The sequence below is a fragment of the Dendrobates tinctorius genome, unplaced genomic scaffold (assembly GCF_039654945.1).
Source record: "Dendrobates tinctorius isolate UK_male_01 unplaced genomic scaffold, ASM3965494v1 ptg000164l, whole genome shotgun sequence".
Taxonomy (NCBI): domain Eukaryota; kingdom Metazoa; phylum Chordata; class Amphibia; order Anura; family Dendrobatidae; genus Dendrobates; species Dendrobates tinctorius.
The window spans coordinates 10,761,278-10,781,189 of NW_027361831.1; the positions used below are offsets into that span (position 1 = coordinate 10,761,278).

Below are 19,912 nucleotides of genomic sequence, written 5' to 3' on the forward strand. Positions count from 1 at the left end.
CGCACACCTCGTACACACGCGGCTCCGCTCCGTACACCTCGTACACACACAGCTCCGCTCCGTACACCTCATACTCACACGGCTCTGCTCCATACACCTCGTACACATACTGCTCTGCTCTGTACTCCTCGTACACACTCGGCTCTGCTCTGCTCCGTACACCTCGTACACACGCGGCTCCGCTCCGTACCCCTCGTACACACACGACTCTGCTACATCCCCCCTGTAAACCCCTCCTGACCCCACACAGAAACTTCCCCTCATCCAGCACCATGACAACCAGCACAGCAGAGTGCTGCATACACTGAGGCCCCTGATCATGTGACCCCTGACTCCTCCCCTCCTGTGACCTCATCCCAGGTCCTGTGCGCACAGAGCAGCCATATATGTGAAGTGCGGCTCTGCAGGTGGAGGTAGGTGCTGGAGATTCCCCATTACTGGGCACAGGGGGACATTACACATTATTGAGGAGATAACAGTCGCTTAGTGGACAATTCTAGCCCTGTATATGTAACACTCTAGCTCAGGGCGATGGTTAACCTTCCAGTACACTGGGCATGGGTCAAATCATCTGTGTGTCCCTGTTGCACGGTCGGTGGTGGCCGTGCACCAAGCTTTCGTGGCCCCAGGTGAAGGTCTCAGTGGGCTCCTGTAACACATACCACAATTCATAATGTACAGATACTGCAGAGAAATATAAGTAAAGTACAATGCCAAAGATTTCACTTCTTACATTACATGAGTGATATTAATAGCTCAGAAACTGGACAGTGTACTGCTCCATTCAGTATAATAAGCCACATACATTTCTTCATACATAATGTGTCCCATATAATGTTCCTTACAGAATGAGCTCCATATATTGCTCCATACAGTATAATGAGTCCCATGTAATGCTCCGCACAGTGTATGATGCACCACATATATTGCTCCATACAGGATGAGCCCCATTTATGATGCTCCAGTGTATGATGGGCCCATATAATGCTCCATATATAATGGATCCCATTTATGATGCTCCAGTGTATGATGGTCCTCATATATTGCTCCAAACATTTAAAAAAAATGAAATACCTCTCCTCACTGGCCCCTGCAGTGCTCTGCACTACTCAGCGTCAGTGTCTTCCCACTCTCTACATTGAGACTGTTTGTCAGTGGAGTTTCAGTCTTCCAATTAGAAATCGTCCAGACCTGAATAAGTAAGATGCTTCTTTATTTGGACATGCCGGCATGGAGAGAGAATGACAGCCACTCCAGGTGTGGGCAGTCCTCTGTCTAACTCAATACATATTCTTAAGAGTTTAAATAGCACAAGAGGAGGGTGTAGAAACATACTGCGTTTGCAAGAAAAGAGTACATGGAATATGCTTAGCTTGTTAGAAATCCTTATCTACAGTTACCAGAGAAGTCACGCAAGGCAAGGAAAGCCAGCTAACGTTCACAAAAAGTAACGCCCAAAAGTAACACCCATGTCTTTACAATACAGTCAGCTGAAAAGAGTTTCAAAGTCTTAAGCAAAAATAAATGGCTTATGCAATCATGTGTATATATTGTATATATATACTCACACACACACACACACACATATATGTGTATATATATAGATAGATATATATACACATACACACATGCACATAAATGAAAGGACTTTATTACAATTATTATAACATTCCCTCATCTTGTAATAAAATCATCTATCTGTACACATTGGGGACAGATTTCTTTTTGTCAGATTTCACAGAAGATCTTCATATAATCTAGAGGGAGGATAATATGCTCAGTATATTTATCATTAAGTCCAAAAATTTTCATTCTTTCGTTGGATTCCAAGGTCTCCATTCCTTGATGCATAGTTTTTGTTATGACAGAGTCAATCAGTCTTTGAACAAGTCCTCTAATGCATAGAATAGCACAGCATCGACAAACAATCAGCACTCCGGCCACGATGGTAAGAGATGTCAACGCAGAAGTGAATACTCCGGACCATTTCCCAAACCATCCTTCAATCCAGGAATATTTCGTCATATCCAGAGTTCTCTGCTAACTCCTATCAGAATCTGTATTAGGGATAAAGGGTGCAACAAAAATCCTCCAAACATTTTATATACACCTCCCTTTTCTGCTACTAACTTGTCTAATGCCATCCTATTCTACCAAGCCATGAGAGGAGTTGGTCCTAATTGCTCAGCTACCCCTTTAACTGCATCTCGGGTATAATTAACACATCTCTGCTGGTTTTAGTATAAGTAGTTTATCCAATCTACATTCATTTTTATAATCACCCACCAAATTCTGGATTCCCACCCGGCTGCTACCTGGATCCTAGCCTTGTACTCGTTGGTCACTCCCCTGGGAACTCCAATGTCATCTCTGTAGATACTAGAATAGAAGGATCCTTGCGGAGTTTCACGCTTCTGCATGATTAGCTGGACCACCGCACAATCCCCTCGGGAACCATGTGGTAGTCTGGCTCTTATGCTTTTATCACCGCATAACCACCATATATCCGCTCTCAGGATAGTCTGGTCTGACCATATGGCTGAGTACTTGGACCTGTGGGAGACAATGATCCATTCTCTACAAGAGTTGCCTTGGAGCTCTCCGAAGTCGTGCCCATGCCCTGGAAGACTAAAACAAGTATAGTTACCAGGATTAGCAATCACCTGTGGTGGGATATCCGGTTTCTCAAGTGGAGGATATAAAAATGATAACATTTTACATTTTCTTCCCTTTCTGAGGAGACATAAGTTTTACTATATAACTTAACTTTTTTTTTTAAGCTTTTTGCAATGTATTTAAGCCATTCTAACCTTTCATTCTTCTCACAGCCTCTCTCTAGAGCTAGTTTATCTTCATAAGTTAGGTTAGACAATCTAACTATGAGCCCTATGGACTCTGTTAGGGTTCTCTCTGGCATACCTTCCTTGGGTCTATGTATGCTATTATTCTGAACTTCTATGTAGAAATATCCTATTGGGTCTGTTCCTGACATATCAGCTCCTATAACCTTTGATCCCTCATCTTAAGGTTTTTTAAAGTTCTCAGTAGCTGATTACAATTATTCTTATTTGTGTAAGGGGATCTCCTTTTTCCTAATGGAGAATCAGGCTTTAAATCTATGTAGCCACAATGCTTATACCTATAGTCTCGGGCTACAATTGTCCATGCTGCGTTACTCCAGTCACACACATCCATCCCCTCTGCTATTAGAGCTCATAACACAAACATACTTATCAGACTCGGCTAGTTTCACAGCTTGTTCCCTATCTCTGCATCATTTATACAACAGAAATCCACTAACATGGCGGCCTCCTGTCCGATTTCAAAAGTAGGATTTAAAGTCCTAAATCTGATACCATTCTACCACCCTGGACTTTCCTCTCCAGCTGGGTCTATTACCCTCCAATCTCCCATCACTATGGTCACGAAGAATATACCTGTGACTAACCCTGATGTACACATCCTAGATCTGACCGTCTTGTCCGGGTAGGGAGATGAATGGGAGACTTCACCTGTTTGAGACAAGCTTTCCCTTGTGGAAAACCTCCCTTTGTAGCTGGACTTTGACAAGCAAGTTACATCCTACTCTGTCCCTACCTGTCTGACAAGTTTACAGTGTGAGAGATGGATCCAGGAGCTGCGCTCCACAATCTTGACCACAGTAGGAGTAGTCCACAGGACTTGGTAAGGACCTTCCCACTTAGGATGGTACTGGTGTTTCTTCTTTATCACTTTCACAAGGACCCAGTCTGCAGGTTTCACGATCTCTGGTTTTGTTAGTGGGTTTCCTGGAACAAAACTACGAGTAGAAACTTCTTTGTGAGTTAATATCTTACCCATATTTTCTGCTAATGTACAATCAACTTCCTCATCTATCCTTCTAAAGGATTTTAGCTGAGGTAACAGAAAAGGTCTCCCGTATATGACTTCAAAGGCTGTCAGCACTACCGATGTCCGTGTGACATACATATTTAGTACAACCAATAGGAGACAGTACAACCAATTTTTCCTGTTTCCTGCATGGTCTTTGTCAACCTATTTTTCAAGCTCCCACTGTGTCCTTCAACCAGTCCGGCTGACTGAGGATGACAGGCACAGTGGTTTCCCAACTCAATCGACAATATTTTAGGTAATAATAACATTACTTAGTTTACTATATATTTTCTGGAACCCCAAATCTGGGTATGATTTCCTTTAGAAGGGCCTTCGGTACCATTAATGCATCAGTGTGGACAGCTTCAATCCACCTGCTGAAAGCATCCATAATAACAAGGCCGGACTTTTTCTCTCACACTTGTTCAATAAAATCCATACAAATGTGTTGGAATAAGTATTCAGGGTGAGGACATTGTCCTCTCTCTGGTCTCAGATTCCCTTAGGAATTATTTTTGCACAAGTAATGCAGATTAAGCAAAAAAATTTAATAGTTAGTAAAGCCATACGTCATAAATACGTAAGATATGACCTCTACCATCCCTCCTGTTGAGACATAGCTTATGCCATGGCTCAATACTGTGACATATCTCAGGAGGTTACTGGGCAGTTTATACATATAGGTCATCTGTAAAGATAACCCCTTTGGATACCAAATTTTTTTTTTTTTTTTTTCTTTTTTTTTCTTTTAAATGCCAATAGCATGTCATCCACATATAAGAGCATCTGGCTGCCTTCTGGTGACTCACATGGAGCTAGGTTAGCCGATTTTACCTGGAAACAATAGTAGGTGATTCACAGCACCCTTGTGGGATTCCGGTGAATGTATACCTTTTCCCCTTATATGTGAATACAAACCAAACCTGGCCATCTGGATGTACCAGGATGCTGAAGAAGACATTACTGACATCACTGTAAAGACTTTATGTTCCGGCCTCGTCATTCAGCAGAGTATGGGGGTCTGGCACTGTGGGGGCTCTTGTTATCACAGCCTCGTTTACAGAAGGGGGCGCCCTCCCTACTGGAAACAAGGCTGTGTTACAAGGTGAGCTGGACAGGATATAATCACCCTTATTATCAATCCCACATCTGCAGGTCATGTGGACCACAAAGATCCTGGGTATGTGGTCAATTCTTCCTCTAATTCTAGGAAAGGATCAGCATTTCTCACTCGTTCCCCCGCCTCGCTGCAGGTGGACACTGGGTTTAGAAATGGTGTTCCACTTTAGTACTTGTGAATATGCCTGCAGTCTGGCATTGTAAAATGAGCCATCGCCCAAATCCTCCCATTGTTACTTTCCTTACACTCTTCAACAAAATCACCAAGGAATTTCCATGATCTATCTTTACATCTGGAGAGGGAAACATGTGGCACGGGGCCTCTAAAAAGCAAAAACAACAATTTAATTTGTCCTGACAGTTTACAACTGATGACACGGTTCCCTTTATAATTCCAGTATATGGTGTGCAAAGAAGAATCTAGAGCATGAAAATTCTCATATTTTACATCATGACCCCTAAATACCTATAGTACATTGTGCAGTGTAGTTCTTCAGGTGTGAGAACATCTAAATGTGTATACCTTTATCTATTGCTTCCTTGATGAAGGACTCAGTAACTGAGGATGGTCCTGCAGTTATTAGATCTAGACTGTAATAGTATCTGGATTCCCCATACCCCTGGAGCACCATTGTCTCAGCCATGGATTTCACCTATAGTCCTGCAGCAGTAGGAATTATTCCCAGGCTCAGGGCATGTATCATATCCCTCCCATACAGTTGACAATATAATTTGTGTAATTGCACTTTTACCTGTGCCGGAGTCCCGTATCTCCACAGGCGTAGACAATGGCTCTCTGTGTCTTACCACTTGCTCCTTTTAACACTATGCAGGCAGCAGACAGTCCAATAGTCGGTATCTCTTCTGGATGGACTAAGGTTCTAGTGGCTCCTGAATCAACAAGAAAAGTGACCTCATGGCTTCCCACAAGGACGGTTACTTCTGGAAATACAGTGTTCTGTATATACATTTCTACTGCATCCAAGTTAAATATTACTTCAGGAATCCTACTGTTCTGGCAAAAAGGGATCTGATATTTGTGATGTGATGCTGTTTTTATCAGTTGCCTTTAGTCATTGGTTTTGTAAATTTGGGGCGTATTGTCTATCTGGGCATTGTCGGATAAGGTTTCCAGTCTTCCCACAATGCCAACAAGATAGTCTGTCTCCTGCTCTCTTACCTCTCCCCCTTCCTCTTCCTCTACCCCTGTCTCCTTGTCCTTTATTTGGATCTTTTTGGGCAACGAAGATCTCACACCTATCATCAACTAAAAATACCTGACCTTTTTTAACTTTTATTTTTATTTTTTTTGTCCTTAAAGTACCGGTCTGCATGTCTGGCATAATCTAAAACTTCAGTCAGTCGGGCTGTCCTGTGTGTAACCATGTGTTTGGTAATATACCCACTTATTTGGGACTGACAACCCTTTAAGAAGGCGTTTTTTAATTGCTGTTCATAGGGGGTATCGTTCATCATGTTAACAGGTGGGACAATGCCACTATGGATGTCAAATACCTCTTTAATTCTGTGATAATATCTATCGACATCCTCGTCATCCTGCTGTATAGTCGTTTTAATTTCTGTCCAATTTGCTGTACCTGTGTACCTTGCCCTTACTCTATCCATTAAGTTCCCCATGTTCACAGCTTATCTTACAATCTCAAAAACTGTTAGTTTAGCTTGTACAGTACATTCTACTGGTTATTCAAGATGAAAGGGACATCTGAATGTTCTATTTTCAAAGACATACAATTTTACTCTCTATATGGTGCAAAAGTTAGGCTTATCAATCTATAAGCAAAAAGAACACATTGCACATTTAATCTGAAGACTGTTCTTTCTGGGTACCTGATGAAAAAGGACTATATCCAGTTTCAATCCAGGGATACCCTTTTGGTACAATGTTAATAACTTTCCAGCTTTCAGATGAAATGGAAAATAACAATTCTGCCTTACAATGAGGACAAGATATTAAAATATATCTGTGGGTCTACATCCTGTAAGGATGTTACGTAAAATTCTTATACACAAGAAAAAGACAAACAACAAGATAAGGACTATACACAATATAAACCCTGGAGCACAATGGATTTCTACCCACTTATAAGAAGTTTGACAAATATAAATGGAATTCATATGTCAACAAGAAGACAAAAAAAAAACAATAGAAACAATACAATTACTGCTACTAATATCCAGGATCTAAATAATCCTCACTGATTACACTATGTCCTAGGTATTTACCAGCTTGTATCTCTATATCCTGCCACCTCCGTCCAATGAAGGCCTGTAAGGATGAGTGTGACAACACAGTGTAACAAGCATGAAAATCCCCAAGGGCTATGGTCACTGATATGACAGATACATGTTAGCACCGCACACGGCAAGGCGGAATTCCCTGGAGTGGACCCTCTGGGCCGTGGCACCGAGGGGCCCCGGACGAGCAACCAGGTGTGGCCGACCCCTATACAGGGACCGTTTGGCGCAAGTCCAGAGACTCGAATGCCACGGCAGCCGGAACCAAGAGGGGAAGCTCGGAATGGATCACAGAGCTGCAGACGGGAAGAAGGACTGCGTAAGGATGGCTGGAACAGACATTGGTAGACTAGACTAGAACAGGACAGCAGGTTGAGGCCCGTGTAGGCAAGGCTTGAGGCTGACAGCAGGTACGGACTCGGGTAGGCAGAGCTGGAGCAGGTACGGAGACAGGACTGGAACCGGCTCGGACACAGGACTGGAGCAGGTACGGACACAGGACTTGGAGCAGGTACGGACACAGGACTTGGAGCAGGTACAGACACAGGACTTGGAGCAGGTACAGACACAGGACTTGGAGCAGGTACGGACACAGGACTTGGAGCAGGTACGGACACAGGACTTGGAGCAGGTACGGACACAGGACTTGGAGCAGGTACGGACACCGGTAGGCAGGACTTGAACAGGTACGGACACAGGACTGGAGCAGGCACAGACACAGGACTTGGAGCAGGTACGGACACAAGCCAGTATACGAACCCCTCTGGGGGTGGGCCATGTTGCTGTAGCGTAGAAGTTAAGGCAGGGGAGGCCCAGGACAGTCCGCACTCTTTTCTTTGGACCACCCATATTATAACGCCCTTCTTCACCATGCCGGCGGCCATTTTGAGAGTCCATTTTACAGTCTATCTAAAGTATTTGGTTATTTTGCACATTCTCAGCAATTAAGTCAAATAAATCTTCGGCACACAGAACCTGGTGGTGCCGGGCTTCGTTATCCTGTTCGTGACGCCAAAATGAGTCGCCCGACAGGGCAGTGGGGTACTCGGTACTGGGCCCGCGGGTCTCCACGAGTGGGGTTGTTGTCACAGCAGCTATGACCCGGTCCGTGGCCCTGGGCGCCCATTGTAAATAGCAGAAATGTTCATGGAATGATTCGTGACGCCACCTGTGGTGTTCGGCAATGAAGATGTTAAGCCGACGCTGCGGACAGATCCTCTGGGACAGATGGTGTGGTGCAGCAATGATGTTGTGGCCCTCCACAGGTAGGGCAGTAGTCCCAGGGCAGTGTAGGTGAAGAGATAGGGGAGAGTAGGTTGGCGCAGGAATAAGCAGAGGACACCAGGGCCTGTAGTTCCAAAGCTTTACTCACAGTCTGTTGTGCATACAGGTGCCCGCATCCGTGCCGTGTCCTCCGGATCAGGAACTCAGTCAACTTCCAGGCAAGATGAAGTACTCCGTTCCAACACTCTGCCAACATATGTGCAGTTTCTGAACGTCTCCCTTTTGCGCCTATAGTGAAGTACTCTCAGTACTGAGTTACACTGGAGTTCCTCCTGTCAGATGTTCCTATGAACTCTACTTGTACGGCAGACAGCTGTAGCCTGCTTCGGGGACTCCTTGCTACTAATTCCCGGCTCACTCTCGTTGCTGTTGTGCCCCCAAGTCTTGTGTGAGAATAAAGTGGTGACAACTTCTATTCCTCCGGTGTCTTCTGCAGGACCATTAGTATCCATACAACCTCGGGGACCGGACCCCGCCCATGCGCTGTGAACTTGGGAAGGGTTCTGCTCTAACCCTAATCCTCAGTCCTCCTTTTCTCCTTACGTTCCGTTCAAATCTATCTTTCTTATAAAGAGTCAGGCTTTCCATAAATGTCTCTTTCCTGTGCCAGCAGACCCAGGTCACTGAGGTCTGCTGCAGCACTTCCCTCGTCCATCCCACTCAGGGGATCTTCTCTCTCAGACTCCCTGAGTCCAACTCCCCTCAATCCTAAGCTCTTCCCAATCTTTTGGTGCAAACTAAGCTCCATCCACCTCCCAGCACGCTTCGTGTTCCAAGCAGGGAGCCACCAAAGGTGCTTTGCTACACTACTATGTTGTGTGGGATGCAGGTGTTGGAGTGTGGTCAGGTGTCTCCACGTTACATGAATAGTGGGGTACCACACCTCAGGAGGAGGTGCAGTACCTCTGTGGCGACTGAACCCTCAGGGGTGCCACAATTACAAGTACCGGGGTCCTGAGCAAGCGGGGGTGTCCCACACGCAGGCATAGGCATCGGGCCCCCATAGCGTGCCAGTGTCCCCGAAGGCGAGTGGGCCCCACCGCCTGTTCAGTGCCCTGGCACTTGCTCGGGTGCTGACGCCGGCCCTGGGAGCAGATATGTGCAGATGACAAGGTACCTTTGACAGGCGTTTAGCAATGGATACAAGGAAAACATCAGATGAGAGGTGCGGTATTCAGCAAGTGTGAACAGATCTTATCCTGTTCTCCAATCTGACGCAATAGAATCTTCCTATCCTACAGAGTTGGCCTTCTCCTGCATCACTGCTCCCTCTGACCTTTATTATTGTGTAGGCTTCCTGTTCTCCACCTTGGGACTCACCAGGCCCTTACTCTTCCTGCGGCCACAGAGTACAATTCGAGTAGGCTAAGGTGCTGTGCAGACCAGGGCGTTCCTTCTGCCTGAAGGGTTCTAGTCCTCGGGATTTGCTATATGTTTTCTTCCAGACAGTCCATCACTGTCCGGCCTGCTGGTAGGAGGAGAATAAGGACCCCCTCACATGTTTCTCTGGCTGTCCTTCTGTCTTCTCAATATGTTGCTTGTAATTCTGCAACTCCAACACTCTGTAGGATAAAGTCCGAATCTAACTTTTGTACACTAAGGGATTCCACCCACTAAACTCCTTGCCTAGCAGCTATTCACATGAGAGATTTTAACTATAACTGTACTAACTGTGAAACAGCAAATCATAAATAGTCGTATTAAGAATAAGTTACCCAGAGTTTACCTAATAACATAACTCTTATATACAGTAATGCTCAGCTGTGCTCCTGTGTTTCCTACAGGTTCCCGCAATATCGGATCCTCTCAGTGCAAATCTTCGATATAAGAGAATTTTCCTGAGTGACCCATCAAGGATGGATAGGGACAGGGACAAGATGGCGGAGAGGATATTACACCTCACTCTAGAGATCCTCTTCCGTCTTACTGGAGAGGTGAGAGATTCTGATGACGTCACATTACATCATTCATATCTATGGGAATAACAGATGGACAGAACTGGAGAGGTGAGGATTCTGGAAATGTCTGTAGTGAGATTTGATAATGTGTCTCTCCATAACCAGGATTACACAGTAGTGAAGAAGACCTCTATTGAGCGCTGTCAGGCCCCTCTGTCTGAGGGATGGGGAAGACCCATGAGCCCAATCACGGGGTCTCCATCTCACACCCTGATATATGAGGACATCGATAACCAGAAGATCCTAAAACTCACCTACAAGATGATTGAGCTGCTGACTGGAGAGGTGACATTGCTGGGAATGCTGAGACATTATACAGTAATGCTATGAAGGGATCAGGGGGATGACAGTATCATTATATTTCAAAAATAGAAAACAACAAGGCACTCAAAGAATTAGTTCGTGATTGGTGCTCAAGTAGGGCATCCAGCCCGAAATAAAAGTACAAATAAACTTGGCGCTCAAATTGGTGAAAAAAGAAAGTTCCATTTATTAAGCATCCAGACAAAAAGGTTTACTCAACGCTTTCGGTATGACTCTGGGCCTTCATCAGAGTATTGTACTAGAGCATACAAAATAAAAGAAAAACAAAGAAACCAATAAATATATGTCATACGATGCACTTTCATAACAGAGAATTCAAAAAGATACAATTTGTCAGAAAAAGAAGCTAATATAATTGCGGTATCGGGAAAACATTTCCAAGCGTAAGCTTCATTTCATAAAGGCTATGGGAGATCCAAAGGTATATCATGCTATTAAGGAAAGGATTGTGTAGACAGAAGTGCACACATTCTATTCTTTTACTGATAAAGGATATAAGTGCACCACATTGTGACAAACGAAGAAGAAATCCATGTTGCACCTGATTCAAAAGGCTTGTAGTAAGATGGAAGGATGGCTATGGTAATGTCGCGATGTGACTTGGTGAGTCACATCGCAACATTATTACCAACCAAGACAGACAAGGGGACACCGGGGAATCAATTACAATGGTGGGCCCTGCAATAGGGAAAGGGGAAAGGGACACCTCCTGCGCTCTCCTGAGGCTGTGTCCCTGAACTAGCCTGACGTCCCTATACGGCTTCTTTCAAACCGTCGCCGACCAGGATACCTTAGCCCTCACTCACCCTCCACCTATCCCTCAGTAGGGAATTGGTAAGTGCGGACACTGGTCCCGCCGCTGCACTTAATACAACACAAGAGAAAATAACGGACAGGGAAAAACAAACAACTTAGCTTTCTCTGCTGCCAATGCTCCTGAGGCAGCAGAGTAAGGCACCCGAATTCAGCTTTCAGCAGAAACACCACTGCTCCAGATAGGCTGCAAAAAGCACTGCTCCAGATAGCTACTCTCTTCTCAATGGTTGGTTTGCAAAGGACCTGCTATTACCAACAGTCAGCTGGTGTACCAGGTGACCGTATATAGGAAGGTAGGAGGCACCCACCTGCATAGATGATTAATCACAATGCAGTAACACCAGCAGCCACCGGGGGAAAAAACCCATCAGCAGACTAACTAAAGTTGCAGTAACACCAGCGGCCACCGGGGGCAAAAACTGACATTAACCCCCGATGGCCTGTAAGGAAAAAAGGTTATATATGAAGATCCAGATCTGACATCGATCCAAAAATGGATCGTGACAGGTAATTTGCCTGGGGAGAAAATTCAAAGTGTTAAATAATGCAACATAATTGCAAAGACTATATGAGCATGAAACAGTTAGTCTCAAGATATCCCATCCATATATGTCTCACATATACCACACTAGATTGTGCTCGTTATTACCGGAATGCTGTACAAGGAAGAAAAGTATGAGGCAGCGCATCTGTTAATGGCGACAACCGTCACTGTGGTAAAGCACTGTCGAAAAATTCATATAGGCAATAAGGTCAGGTGTTGTATGTGAAAAAAGAGTTTTCCGATACCGCAATTAGAGTAGATTCTTTTTCTGACAAATTGTATCTTTTTGAATTCTCTGTTATGAAAGTGCATCGTATGATATATTTATTGGTTTATTTTCTTTTATTTTGTATACTCTAGTACAACACTCTGATGAAGGTCCAGAGTCGGACTCAAAACGTTCAGTAAACCTTTTTGTCTAGATGCTTAATAAATGGAACTTTCTTTTTTCACCAATTTGAGTGCCAAGTTTATTTTTACTTGTATCATTATATTTGTCAGGTTCCAATAAGGTGTCAGGATGTTGCTGTCTATTTCTCCATGGAGGAGTGGGAGTATTTAGAAGGACACAAAGATCTGTACAAGAACGTCATGATGGAGGTTCCCCAGCCCCTCACATCACCAGGTAATAGACAGGACTAAATACACACGGTCTATAATTATCTGTATGTAAAGAATGAATTCAGTCCCTGTATGTGTTTCCTCCAGATCTATCCAGTAAGAAGACAACACCAGAGAGATGTCCCCGTCCTCTTCTTCCACAGGACTGTAAACAAGAAAGTCCAGATGCTCCTCAGGATCATCAGGTAGATGGAAAGGTGTCATGAGATCTCCCCTATGATGTGTAGACGGCTGTGAAGGTCTTGTGCTCAGTCTTGTTTTATCCACCAGTATTACTGTATATATTTTATACCTGTGTAATGAGAACGGTGGAGATGGAGGATTAGAGCTGATTGTAGATGGGACTTCTCCATCTGTCTGTGACTTTTACAATATTTATTTCAGGGTGAAGATCTGACCCATATTAATACTACAGAGTCATGTATGAGTGGTGATGAGGGGTGCAAAAAGGAGATTCTTACAGATAACTGCACAGGTGAGTAATAACCATGAAATGCAGAGAAGTCACAGATTCTTCTCAATCATCGGCTGTGGCTGCTTTATTGGGGGGTGTAGTCGTATCACAATCCAGTGGTCTCTAATCTACTGTTCATGATGGGCCCCATAAGATTCTCCATAAAGGTTGATGATGGGCCCCATAAGATGCTCCACAGAAAAATATGCCCCATATAATGCTACACAAAGGTTAATTGTGGCCCCATAATGTGCTCCATAATACAATGTGCCCCATATAATGCTGCACAAAGGTTAATTGTGACCCATAACGTGCTCCATAATACATTATGCCCCATATTCTGCTGCTGTGATTAGAAAAAAAAATGACATACTAAACTCTTGCGGCTGGGGGCCAGGTGCCGGTGTCCTGAGCAGGCGGGGAGACTGGCGCGCTATGGGGGTCATGTGCCGTGTCGCCACTTGCTCAGGTCCCCGGCACTGGCTACATTCACCTGTCCGCGTTCCACCGCTGTGTGCCGCTCTGTCTTCCAGGTCCTCTGTCAGTGACTGTTCAGGCAAAGAGCGCACACTAACCATGCCATCGCGCCCTCTGACCTGAATGTCACAGCCAGAGGACCCGGAAGACAGAGCGGCGTGCAGCGGTGGAACGCGGACAGGTGAACATAGCCAGTGTCGGGGGCCTGAGCAAGCAGCGACACGGGCACCTGACCTCCATAGCGCGCCGGCGTCTCCACCTGCTCAGGACACCGGCACCTGGCCCCCTGCGACAAGAGATGATTATGTCTTTTTTAATTGCAGGGACCATGACTCGTGTATAAGCCGAGGGGGTCTTTTTCAGCCAAAAAAGGGGCTGAAAAACTCAGCTTCTACACGAGTATTACGGTAAGTAGTAACAAATCTGTGTGGCCATTACTACATTTTTCCATCCATGAAAGACATCCAATTGTAGTTCATCTCAGCGTCCATCTTGAAAATGGACAGCGAGTTTTCCGCTACCAACAATGCAGAGGAAAGAGCGGCTCGACCACCTAATACAACATTAACAGCTTTCTTTCTCCTGTGTCAAGCAGATCAATTTGCAAGGACTTCATTATATTCAGATGTCACAAAATATTACACATGGAATAAATCGAGAAAAGTATTTTGCAATAGGAAACCAGGTGCAAGGATCCAATATGGGACTAGCATTCCAGTGATGCTCTTGGACGTGTGTATATAGTACATCCAAACAACGCAGAATGTTACTACCTATGTTTATTGCCTCACACTGTCCATGAGCCAACATTTTTCATAGATTTAAAAACAGTTGATGGTGAGCTGTGTCACACTTAATGAGACATGCCAAAAGTGTGGTCTGATCGAAGATGATCATCACTGGAACATGACATTGCAGGAGGCATCCCTCACTCACTTTCCACCTCAACTTTGAAACCTGTTTGCTGTAATAATTACAACCTGTGCACCTTCCAATCCCTGTGCTCTTTGGAACAAATACAAAGAATATCTTAGAGGAGATATTCATAGAGTGCACAGGAGAGTTCATCCGAAATTAGACTTAAATTTTACTGCCGACACATTCAACAAAGTCTTCCATGACGTTAGAAGAAAGGAGCATATCTATCAATAGTAAAACATTAGTAGAATTAGGTTTAACAGCACCAGTTCCACCAGCCTTTGATGGTGATTGGCAGAGATATTCTGCTACAGAAAAGCTATGATTTGGAAAAGTTGAAAGAATTTGTCACATTAAATAAGCCTCTTTTGAATGATAACCAAAGATCGGCATATTTGACAATTATGGCTCATATGTCATGTGGAAACGGGAGACAGTTTTTCCTTGATACACTGGAAGGTACCGGTAAAATATTTTTAATTAATTTGCTGCTCACAGAAATTCGCTCAAACAATAACATTGCTTTGACCATTGTATCGTCTGGGATTGTGGCTACTCGTTTAGATTTCCTTCCCGGAAGACTTTTGCAAAATGACGTCCTCTGTATTGAAGGTTATTGACAAAGTTTTCCCTGTTATTTGTAACCATTTCAAAAACCATCAGTGGTTTATGAAAATGCAATCCTAGTGCCTAAAAATGATAGCGTCGCCTCCGTAAATCTAAAAATACAGGGGAAACTGCCGCGTCCAGTGACCACGTACATGTCCATTGATTCAGTCATGAATCGTAAACAAGCCGTAATTGCCCATTGGAGTTCCTGAATTCTTTGGAGCCTCCTGAAATGCCACCGCATAGGGTCACTTTAAAAAGTAGGAGCTCAGATAATGTTTCTTAAGAGCCTTGACACACCAAAATTGTGTAATGGCACAAGGTTGTGAGTTAAGAGTCTCAGCCCATCATTATTGAAGCCATTATTCTTCTGGGAAACGCTAATGGAGAAAATGTTTCCATTCCGCGTATTTCCTCATTACCAAACAACATGTCCTTCCATTATAAGCGTCTGCAGTTCCCAATCTGACTTGAATTTGCTATGACTACATACAAAGCACAAGGTCAATCACTTAAAGTAGTTGGCATTAGTTTGAAGTGCCCGTGTTTTTCACATGGCCAACTCTATGTTTCTTGCTCTAGGGTGAATAATACCAAAAAAATCTTTTCATATATGCACCTGAAAGTAAAATGAAAATCGTTTACCAAAAAGTTCTAATATAACTGTATATCTCTAAATCAATCTTACTCCTTTGTCCGGTTCTCACTGATAGGTTACACTGGGAGGAGGGGATGAAGGATTGCACTATACTTTCTATCTCTTAATTTTTTTATGTTTGTGGAAGGAGAGTACATTTTAATATTTAATAAAAATAATATTCAAAAAGTAGTTATTCGGGTCAGTGTTACCACAATTTTGTGAAAATAAACAACTTAATGCCAAACTAACCAAAAATGAAGAGTTGAAAAAATTCATTTTCAACGCTGAAGATGTGAACTTTCAGGGTGAAAATTTTACCTTGGTAGAAAGAACAAACAAAGAGTCAAACATCACGCTCTACAGGTTTGTGCACTGCGGTCTACTGTTGGACCGTGAACTGTTTTTGTTCTAGTGAATAATTGAATTTTGCTATATAATTTGCAATTTCTGTGGGACTTTTTTTTAAAGAAATGTAATAATATAAATTTTAAGGCTATATTTTAAAAAGCAATGACTTTATTCTTGGCAGATGACTGTGACAGGAAATCAGAGGGACATCTGACATCTTCAGTTTTTAAATCAGATGAAATTGATATCACACAGGATACGATTGAAGTGAATGCCATTACTCCTGATATACCATCATCCCTTCACAGCAAAGATCTATCTTCAGATTTATCACAGACTATTCAGAAAAAAAAAAGCCACAAAAGAGATATTAAAAATCAAAGTGCTCTTACAGCAGAGAAGCCATGTGCATGTTCAGAATATCAACAAGATTTTTCCCTTAAAACTTCTTTTGTTACAGATCAAATAATTCACACGGAAAAAACACATTCATGTTCCGAATGTGGAAAATGTTTTGTAGATAGGTCAAATTTTTTTTCCCATCAGAGAATTCACACATGTGAGAATAATTTCCCATGTTTAGATTGTGGGAAATGTTTTAATCAGAAAAAAAAACTCTTTAGACATATAAGAACACACACAAGGGACAAGCCATTTTCTTGTTCGGAATGTGGGAAATGTTTTCTACGGCAATCAAAACTTGTTCGACATCAGAGAATTCACACAGGCGAGAAGCCATATTCATGTTCAGAATGTGGGAAATGTTTTGCGAACAAAGCATATCTTCCTATACATCAAAGAACTCACACAGGTGAGAAGCCATTTTCCTGTTCAGAATGTGGGAAATGTTTTAAAGATAAATCGGATGTTGTGAGACACCAGAAAATTCACACAGGAAAGAAGCCATTTTCCTGTTCAGAATGTGAGATATGTTTTACCAACAAATCATACCTTCTTATACATCAAAGAACTCATACAGGGGAGAAGCCATTTTTCTGTGCAGAATGTGGAAAAGGTTTTACAGTGAAATCAGATTTTGTGAGACACCAGAGAATTCACACAGGGGAGAAGCCATATTCATGTTCAGAATGTGGGAAATGTTTTACAGCTAAATATGATTTTCTGAGACACCAGAAAATTCACACAGGGGAGAAGCCATTTTCATGTTCAGAATGTGGGAAATGTTTTACCAGCAAATCATATTTTCTTATACATCAAAGAACTCACACAGGGGAGAAGCCATATTCATGTTCAGAATGTGGGAAATGTTTTACAGCTAAATATGATTTTGTGAGACACCAGAGAATTCACACAGGGGAGAAGCCATATTCATGTTCAGAATGTGGGAAAGGTTTTACTCTAAAATCACGTTATCTTCAACATCAAAGAACTCATGGGAAAAGACATTCACATATCTAGGAAATTAGCATTTTTTTTGTAATTAAAAATCATACTTTGAAGACAAATAAAACTATCACAGACAGAAGCCATATATTGGATTTTCAAATTGTACGAGAAATCATATAACAGAGAAAATCAACGTAAAGTCAAGTAAATAATCAAGAAAGGGAAAGCTTAAAGGGTGTTTAGGCAAAAAATATTGATGACCTATCCATACGATAAGGCATCATTTTAGATCGGTGTGGATCTGTCACCTTGTACATCTTCCAGTCAGTCATTATGAACTCCAGCGGTGGCTGGTTGCAAGCAGATAAAACCATGGAAAATCACAACTCCATTTAATGTGAAGTGGCTGCTAATACTGCAGAATAGTTCCTATTCAAAAGTGTGGGAGCTTTTCTGCAGTACCCAGAAGCTGCCACTATTGAATTGAGATGCACATTGTAGCTCTGTTCAATGTGTTTAAATCCTGCCAGCCGATGGAGCATATTGCAACTGATTGATGGGATTCCAGGTGTCGGACCCCACAGATATGATATTCATTACCTACCGATCATTAATATTTATAGAAAAGTTTACACTTACTCAGTGCGTGCCCCGCGATCTACAGAATGTACCATATAACCGTATATGGTAACCCACCCTCTGCTTCTGTGATATCCCAGGAAAACATGCGTACAAATTAATGGTGTTTTAAGATGTACTGCTATACTGATCTGCACACCTGCTCACAGGGTCATATTTTGTATTCATGCTGCCCTAGACACTTTAAGTCATGACACCCCCTACTGATAAGTTAGACTAAGGGCTCGTGCCCACTTGCGATGAAATCGAATGAGTTCAAGCCGATGAAAAATCGTACCATGCGAGTGCTGTGCGATTTTTATGCACTGGTGTCCCTTGAAAAGCCAGCAATTCATATCTAGCTACAGTAAAATCACTCTGACATGTTATAACAGAAAAGATAGAATACATATATATATGTGGCGCCCCTGTGGGTCCAGTCACCACAGAGGTACTGCATCTCAGCCAGAGGTGTGGTATCTCACGACCAGGTAAGATGGTAGCACCTCACCACACTCTTAACACTGCATTCAACACACACACACACTAGCTAGTCAGGGCGGGAGGAGGGCCTCATCCCAGACTGGCTAGGAAAGGGTGTTGGGAGCTAGTGGGGAAGGTAGGTAATGGGGAGGAGCTTAGAAAGTGGAGTGTAGAGTAGCCAATGAGAACAGTGAGTGGGTGGAGCTTAGAGAAAGAGTGGGAGATATGAAGACAGTTGAAAGGAGTCCCCTCAGGGGAAGAGCAGGAGGAAGGATGCGCTTGGAGCAGCTCCTGTCAGGAAGAGCTGCTGGATAGATTGGCTGGGAGGAGAAGCTCCCGGGAGGAAAGAAAGGAAATTCTAGAGACCCACGCTGATTGCTATCAGGTGGGAGAAGAAATTAGGTCGCAGAAGGGTCTCAGCCCCTAGCCTAACGAAGTAAACAACGAACTTAACTAGCAAGCTGACAGCTGTGGTTGCTGTATGGGCCACAGTTATAGAATCAGAATCGTAGAGTTGGAAGGGACCTCCTGGGCCATCTGGTCCAACCCCCTGCTCCAAGCTGGATTCGCTAAATCATCCCAGTCAGATGTCTGTCCAGCCTCTGTTTGAAGACTTCCATTGAAGGAGAACTCGCCACTTCTCGTGGCAGCTTGTTCCACTCATTGATCACTCTAACTGTCAAAAAGTTTTTTCTAATATCTAATCTGTGTCTCCTCCCATTCAGTTTCGTCCCATTGCTTCTAGTCTTTCCTTGTGCAAATGAGAATAAAGTTGATACTTCTACAATGTGACAGCCCTTTAGATATTTGTAGACAGCTATTAAGTCTCCTCTCAGTCTTCTCTTTTGCAAACTAAACATTCCCAAATCCTGCAACCTTTCCTCATAAGACAGGGTTTGCAGACCAGTCACCATTCTGGTCGCTCTTTTCTGAACTTGCTCCAGTTTGTTGATGTCTTTTTTAAAATGTGGTGCAAAAGAACAACAAGGTTTACCCGTACAGGCCTCCAAACAAATGCACTATCAGGATGCAGTGGACCCATATAATAAAGATTATTATTATTATTATTTATTGTTATAGCGCCATTTATTCCATGGCGCTTTACATGTGAGGGGGGTATACATAAAAACAAGTACAATAGTCTTAAACAATACAAGTCATAACTGGTACAGGAGGAGAGAGGACCCTGCCCGCGAGGGCTCACAATCTTCAAGGGATGGGTG

General features: G+C 43.2%; 1 protein-coding gene across 2 annotated transcripts; it reads left to right on the forward strand.

Moving 5' to 3' along the window:
• Positions 1 to 276: 276 nt before the first annotated feature.
• On the forward strand, positions 277 to 18,437 carry LOC141053027 (uncharacterized). 2 transcript variants are annotated; one of them, XM_073550360.1, is made up of 7 exons: positions 277 to 413; positions 10,317 to 10,466; positions 10,596 to 10,775; positions 12,676 to 12,799; positions 12,883 to 12,980; positions 13,180 to 13,270; positions 16,423 to 18,437. In XM_073550360.1, the coding sequence occupies exons 2-7, from the start codon at positions 10,389 to 10,391 to the stop codon at positions 17,658 to 17,660; spliced, it is 1,809 nt and encodes a 602-aa protein (XP_073406461.1). In that variant the 5' UTR covers positions 277 to 413; positions 10,317 to 10,388; the 3' UTR covers positions 17,661 to 18,437. The 2 variants fall into 2 exon arrangements, with proteins under 2 accessions (XP_073406461.1, XP_073406462.1); XM_073550361.1 differs by lacking the exon at positions 10,596 to 10,775 and having other exon boundaries at positions 10,317 to 10,538.
• The last annotated feature ends 1,475 nt before the right edge of the window (positions 18,438 to 19,912 follow it).